The sequence below is a fragment of the Carassius carassius genome, chromosome 46 (genome assembly GCF_963082965.1).
Source record: "Carassius carassius chromosome 46, fCarCar2.1, whole genome shotgun sequence".
Taxonomy (NCBI): domain Eukaryota; kingdom Metazoa; phylum Chordata; class Actinopteri; order Cypriniformes; family Cyprinidae; genus Carassius; species Carassius carassius.
The window spans coordinates 22,678,826-22,686,813 of NC_081800.1; the positions used below are offsets into that span (position 1 = coordinate 22,678,826).

Consider the following 7,988-nt stretch of genomic DNA (forward strand, 5'->3'; position numbering starts at 1 on the left):
TAATACATAATGTTTTCTATTTTCTGTAAACCTGCTTCGTAAATAAACTAATCTAATTAAATATCAAATTTTAAATTTTAAATTGTATTTAATTAAATAAATAAGAATTTAATCAATTAGAAAAAATAATACATTTGATTTAAAATATTCTGACAATTACTATTATCTTTGTATTTCATATTTTAATTACAATTGTCTCCTTTTTTTCTTCTTTTGTTTCTTTTTTATGAATGCAACACTGGCAATTAGTTGACCTGTTGGCCTTGTTGTTTTACAATAAATAAACTCACATTTTTGTTCCTGTCTTAGCCAATCAGATGGCTCCGCAGAAACCCTGTCGGTGATGGATATGGATGAGTCTGGATCATCTTTGGATCCTTCTACTCTTCAGTCTGACCTAGCTGGGCATTCAGACCATGATGCCCGTGTGTCTCAGCTCTCTGACCCTGCCGTCCCACAGCGGGACTTTGAGCCCCATCCGGACAGCCAGGAGGGCTCAGACCTGGACCCTCAGTGCTGCTCCAGTTCCATAGATAGCGCTTACGGGACCCTTTCACCAGAGACCATGCTGGAAACCCAGAGTCAAGTGGCCCTGGGAGAGGAAGATGATTCCGAGGATGACAAGGAGACGACGGGTGACGAGGGGGAAGATGAGGAGCACGAAAATGCAGAAGATGAAGACGATGAAGAAGATAAAAGCTCATTCGGATCTCAGAACTCAGTGACGAAAAACGAAAACTCAGTTTCTGTAAAGCCCAGGTGCCGTCCGCCCATCCTGTGTCGCCTGCCGTTTTTAGAGAGACTTACTGTCAAATCCTGTTCCGAAGACAACCTGCTGTCCGCAGTTCACCATTGTAACAGTAACCACAGTGTCACCAGGGCAGCCACAGAGTGCACAGGAAGTCGGGTTAAATACTTAGAAGCGCCGCTCAGCAGGAGCCTGACGGAGCTCAACGCTGCTGAATCAGACGAGAGTCTCCCGTCTGATCCAGAGACGGATGAAAGCTTCAGTCTCACATGGAGCTTGCCCTCGAGCATGCTTATGGACACATTGAGACGAGCCAGAATTGCACATGAGGCTGGTAGCAACCAGATTCCCTGCAGTGCGTCAGACGGGGAGCTCTCGCCACCCTGTCGCCTGGAGCGAAAGGGCCGATGTAAGAGACCCCAGCAGCACAGAAAACTCACACTGGCCCAACTCCACAGGATACAGACCACACTGGTGCTCAACTCAACGCTCACAGCCTCGTAAGTAACACTCGTTTCTGAGTGCATATGTATTTAAAGATTGTTTCGTTTAGTGCTTTTACCAAAATTCTTTTTTCCTTAATTAGGTTATGATATATTAGTTGGAACTGAGATGTTATCAATTCCTGTAGCTCTTGTTACAAAATAGCTTGATCCAATGCAGGTTTCATAAAACAGAAAAATAAAATATAGGGTAAAAATACAGTAAAAAGTAATTATAATATAATATTTTTTATATATGTTAAATGAAATAAACACTTACTTTTTAAATTAAATACAAATGTTATGCTTTTATTTTATTGTAACATTGGCAATCAGCTGACCTTTGTGTTGAGTCTTACAATATAGATTTCTCCAGATTACCAGAAAATAGAAAAAAGGACAACTTAATTCATAAAATTAGTTTTTATAATATAATAGTATTTTTATTTATTGTAATGAAATCAAAATTTTAAAAACATGAAATTTCCTTTATTTTTACTTTATATTATTGAATTTATATTTATATTATATAAACAAATAGTACACATTAAGATTGTTGTTATCCATCTCAAATAGTAATTTTATATTGGTAATCAATTAAATCAGATTTCATAAAAATATGAAAAAATACAATAGGATGATTGATTGATTTATCATTTTATTATTACTATTATTTTAATTGGTAAGAGGCTGCAGTGGTTTATTTTTTACATTTGAAAAGATTTACCTATTTAAATTAAATGGATAAAAATGTTAGCTAAAATGTTGGTCTCAGATTGACATTGAAACATTTAGTGTTGCTAAAAGCTCAGTTTATGAACTCTTGTCATCTTTCTTCTCAGAGAAGTGTAGCATCTCTCTGGAACAGACGTTTTGGGACAACATTGTGAGACTGAATTCTGCAGGACACAAATGCACTCTCCAGCTGCCCTCTCGCGCCCTCTTCCAGTCGGACGGATTCCTCAGCGTGTAGCTTCCTGTCGTTTCTCAGACTCATTAACTCCTTGCACTTTGTAAAACAACCAACTTCTAAGAGGTCAAAGCTTTTGGTGAAACTGCACCATTATCAGAACGAGAACCCAAGACCAAACGATCAAAGAGAAAGTGTGACCGGAGCCCTTACCGCGGGACATTTGAGGTTTCCAAGGGTCACGTGATGCCGAAAGGAAGTAGAAATGAGAACATGAGAATAAAACACATCTTGGATTCCTTAATCACCCTGTTTGCTTTCTAAGAGTATTTCTGCTTCGAGGATGGAAGTGATTCATGTTAACTGCACTACTGTTATGTGACTGTGTTTATTTTTGAATGAGAAAGTGTGCGAATTCACGTGCATTTGTGTATGACTGAGTGCGTTATAATTCTCGACCTAAACCCAATCACTGTTTGACTTCAGATAACTTGAGTAGCCACTACGGCACGTTACACATTAACTAAGGACCAGTGTCATGTTCTTATGGCAGGAATACTTCTGTCATGCTACTGCTTATACTATTGAATCTTTGGGTTGACGCAGCTTAAGTTATACATCAAACCTTTTACTGTATATTGTGTTGTGTGGGTCAAGTTGGATTCATAAATGCATGATGATATCCAAAATGCTCCAGCAGATGTGCAGCTAAAGGCAAACAGAAAATGAAAAAACTCTGTATTTTGGTTTATAGCATTTAAGGATTCAGGAAGCGTCGCCTGACACTAGATGAGCACTTATTAGAGTTTAGCTGACACTGAATAGGGTGTTTGGTTTAAGTGAAAGCTCATGTTAGTTTTCAAGCATTAACAGATGTATTGATGATTTATTGTATGTTTTTGTAATCTTTTGATTTCACAGATACTGCTGTTCCCCGTAAGATTAAACTGAAACTAACTGGTGCATTAACTAAACCAAGCCCTTCTGAACTCCCTTTTTGAAAGAAACAAAAAAGAAAAATGCCCTGCCCAAAGAAAATATGGTGTATTGTCTGTTTACTGATTAGGCTTTTTGTGTTTGTCATATTTATTGAGCTTGCATTGTTTTATATATAAAATATGGTCTATAATAGTTTAATTTCACATTACTGTTGTATTATATATATTTTTTCTCTTCGTTTTAATTAGTTTAATTTGTTCATTGTCATTTGATGAATTCATTTCGCAATCTGCTAAGAACCAAAATAACCTTGTTTTCCCATGTGAGGGAGTGTTCCTTAAATGTCTTTCGAAATAAAAGACATGTTTCAGTATTTGTGGATTTTGGTGTGTCTTATTTAGTGACTTCTGTTGTATTTAATATGGATGGATGGATAGATAGATAGATAGATAGATAGATAGATAGATAGATAGATAGATAGATAGATAGATAGATAGATAGATGTGTGTGTGTATATATATATATATATATATATATATATATATATATAAACACACACACACACACATAATACAAAATACATAAACTGATGGAAATAAATTATTTAAAAAATAATAATTTAAATAATACAATTAGCAGTACAGTACTGTTGTGGGTAGGAAGAAACTTTTATTTAAAGACATTTTTAATGTTGCAAAAGATTTTTATTTTAAATAAGTGGCACTGTTTTGATTTTCACATTCAACGAATAATCTTGTGTGAGTACTTTAGCTTTTAAGTTATTATTTCTCACTCACTTTCCCAGTATATATTTGGGCAGTCATAATAACTTGCTAAACATACTTCGCATTAAAAAAAGGCCTCTTAAGGGTAGTGACTGATGACTAGTCATCTCAATTAATATTTCTTTATCATGTTTTTTAGCAGCCGGACAGTCCAACATGAGAATGTGTAATAAAGAGCTAATATGAGGCTGTATAAACAGTCCATCTAAACAGTTACTTCCACTGATCGAAATTCAGCTACAGCTACTAAATCTGTTGAGCACTGACTATGTAGACATATAATCAAAGACTTTGATTCGTCATGCATTACATACAGCAGTTGTCTACCACACTGATTATACTTTATAAAAACATAAACACAAGATACACATATCTGTGTATTTACATGTGGCAGACGTTTGAACAGTGCATGGCCTTCTTTACTCTCAAACTGTTTCATGGGAAGAATTATGTTTTATGTATTCTGTGCATTCGTGTATGTTCTTCAGATCTTTCTGGTTTTTTTTTAACTCATTGACTCTCTGTTCACGGCAGCGGTTGGCATTCTGGGATGTGAGCGGGCCAAGGTGTATTTACAGGTGATTATTTCAGCTAATCGGTGGATTACAGCATGTTGACTCCACACAAGACCCTAATCCTCATGGAAAAGGCAGCGTTCCGGCCCGTGGGATTTTCTACATTAATCCCATCCTAGATTTGCCGGATCCAGCCCCAACCTCCTCGATTCCCACATCTGGCCTTCTGGGGCTTATCAATGTAATCCTCCATTTTAGAAGTAGTTTATTATGCTCCATCGCTGATACACTGGACTTTAATTATAAAAATGCAGCTTTTCGCTGCGACTCAAAAGTAATTACACAACATTAGTCGATTAGCTGCTCTGTGTGTGTGTGTGTGTGTGTACCTTCATATACACCTCGTGGTACAGTATCTCATGATTCTCTGTGTAATATATATACATATATATATATATATATATATACTGTATATGTGTGTGTGTGTGTGTGTATACACGCACACACTCAGTATATACACTGAAAAAATACGTTACTCAGCAAGGATGCATTAATTTGAAAAATAATTGCATTTTAATTAAACACACACACACACACATTTTTCATTACTTGAAAGGAAACCTTATCTAAAATGTAATTAATAAAGTTGATGAGGCAACATTTTAATTTAGTTTAACTTTTACTGAAATAACAAATGCTAAAACACTAATAATAATAATTAAAAAAATACAATCAATGATAAAAATGAGTAAACAACAACATTACTAAAACTTTAACCTAAGTATATACATTTTGGGCATATTTATACATTTTGAAAAGTGACAGTAAAGTTTCATAATAATGTTACTAAAGATTTAACATTTATTTTAAAGATACATTAACTAAAATAAATATATTTTTTTATTTCAGTTAGTTGCCAAGGCAAAATTAAATTTCAATTTAAAGAGAGAGAGAGAGAGAGATAAGACACACCAACCAATTACTAAAACTACAACCTAAACCAAGATGAAAACATAAAATATAAACATAAAATATTCAAAATATTATATACTAATATTTTGACTATAAACTATAGTATATCTCAAAACAATATATTATTATTCTATAATATATTATACATAAATTTATATTACCTCTAAAATGGTATACAGTGTATAATGTGTATAATAAAACAGATCGATGAAAAGAGTATTGTGAAAAGATTGTTATTTTTCTCCAATTAATTGGACACTGTACTTTATGTCTGTCACCATGTCTGACCCAAACGATCATGAACTCCTGCTTCTCCTTGTGACAGATGTCATAAAGCATCCTGTAAAAAACTGTCTGATTAACACAAAAGTGCACTTTGGTAAATCCGGATTACGAGAGCACTTTCCTTTATTAAACGCTGCCAATCCCAGCATTCTCTGAGTCTGCAGCTCTGGGATCAGGATCAGGTAGACACCATTGTCTGTCGAAACAATCCCCCTGTAAGCCTGCTGCTGTTTCTCTGGTCATGATGGAGTGAACATCATTCTCTGAGTTCTCTTTAATCAACCTCATCCACTTTAGAGGCCGAGGTGATTGGATTTAGGTTGTGTTTGTGAGAGAGGGAGAAATGGGAATGAGAGCTGAGGTATGTTTTCTAGGATGTGCGTAAAGATCCGGCGACAAGCAGTGGACATATGGAGAGATTCACGGTGAGAACAGCTGCTTCCATCATCAGCCCATGTCACACGGCACCATTATACACTGACTGACCTTTGTATTGACACTAAAGCTGCCAAACAACATCTGCCATCATTAGCACAGTGTTTTTTATCAGGTAGACATGGAATAATGCAAATTAGATTTAGTTTATAGATACATTGTTTAAAATGAGAAAACCCATTAATGGTAATTTTACACACATTTTGCAGAAAGAAAAATGGTATATTGAATCATTCTGTTATAACATAGTTGAGAATCATCTTTATACAAAGTTTGGTAAAAAAAAAAAAAATCTTGAAAACTAACAATGTATCGGTGATTTAAAAAATCAATTGATTTTGCATATGCATCTTCATTCATGTCTTTTCTTTTTTTTTTTTGAAATTGAGTCCCGGTGTCCTCTACCGAGGACATAGCATAACTTATGAATGAAATGCATGAATGCAGAGCACAAGGCTGCACTGGGAAATCCCATGTGCAATGCATGACATGCAATGTGCATCTGTGTTTGCAAATTGAATGAAACTGCTTAGCAGCATTTCACACCAGCCAATAGGGGCTATTCCAGACAGGCTGGAAAGATAGAGGCAGCTAGTTGGAAAAAAAGCCACAGTTCAAATGATGTTTACATTTTCAAGTAAACTGTGAAAATGTGTCAAATTAACTTTTTGTACCAATGGAGTCTATGTGTGTCATACAGTAGGATGGACCCACTGTACTCGTATGAGGACATATTTTTCTGCAAAAACTACTTCCTGTACAAAAACAAATTTTAGGTATTATACTTATTAGGTCCTACATATCCCAAATAGCAAGAACAATTATAAAATGCACACCAGGCAAACTCTCGGGGTCTCAGGAGGATACATAAGATGGGGAAATAGTGTCTTGACAGTTTTAATTGTTGTTATTATTATTTTATGTAATTCTCATAATTATTTGTTACCACAAATAAAATCAATTATTTAAAATAATAAAAAATACAAATTATAATATTAATATCATATAAATATTAAAACCGCTTGGATATTATATTTATTTTTGCAGCTAATAATTTATATTTTAGCTGCAAAATAATAGATAATAATATTTCTTATTTAATATTTAAAGCAGATGTAACCTTACCCCCCCCACATCCCCATCCCGTCCCCACCACTTTATTAAGACAAATTTACTGCTTAATCTTAATGTATTTTTTAACTGTCATTATTTGTTACCACAAATAAAAAAAAATAATAATATAATATAATATAATATAATATAATATAATATAATATAATATAATATAATATAATATAATATAATATAATATAATATAATATTACATTTAAAATTAAATTAAATTAAATTAAATTAAATTAAATTAAATTAAATTAAATTAAATTAAATTAAATTAAATGTATGCATTTAGCAGACGCTTTTATCCAATGAAAAATTTGATGATCAATAATACTTATTATATTATTTATTTATTTTTATTTATTTTTTGTGATTATTTGTCACCACAAATAATAAAGATAAATATATAATAAATATAAAAATTAAAAAGCATCACAAATTATTACTAATAAGGTTCACATAAGTTATATGACATAAGGAACCGGCCTGAGTTTTCTGGTGTGTTTATTTTTTTATGACTTCTGTGTGGCTTAATATTTAAGCTGTTTTTCTTTTCTGATTCCGTCCCATTAGTCATAACATATGTCTGCAAGCTTATAATCATTACTTAGGTGTTTTGAAAAATGAAAGTGACCATACGGCACAGTTTAAAAAACAACTTTACAGAGATTACTGTTATTGTATCAGCCCTAAGAAGCTTATTGTCATTCCACTATTGTATTTTTAAGGAGATAAATGCACATGATAATGAAATGAAAAGCATATTGCTTAATTAAATGGAAATCCATTTGGAGATGC

General features: G+C 33.5%; 1 protein-coding gene across 11 annotated transcripts in view; it reads left to right on the forward strand.

Moving 5' to 3' along the window:
* The window catches only part of LOC132129683 (pleckstrin homology domain-containing family G member 5-like), a 74,477-nt gene extending 71,025 nt beyond the window's left edge, over positions 1-3,452 (forward strand). For all 11 annotated transcript variants that reach the window (XM_059541337.1, XM_059541339.1, XM_059541338.1 and 8 more), the window contains 2 exons: positions 310-1,248; positions 2,073-3,452. In XM_059541337.1, the coding sequence (XP_059397320.1) occupies positions 310-1,248; positions 2,073-2,082 (949 nt within the window). In that variant the 3' untranslated portion in view covers positions 2,083-3,452. The remainder of the gene's footprint in view (positions 1-309; positions 1,249-2,072) is intronic.
* The last annotated feature ends 4,536 nt before the right edge of the window (positions 3,453-7,988 follow it).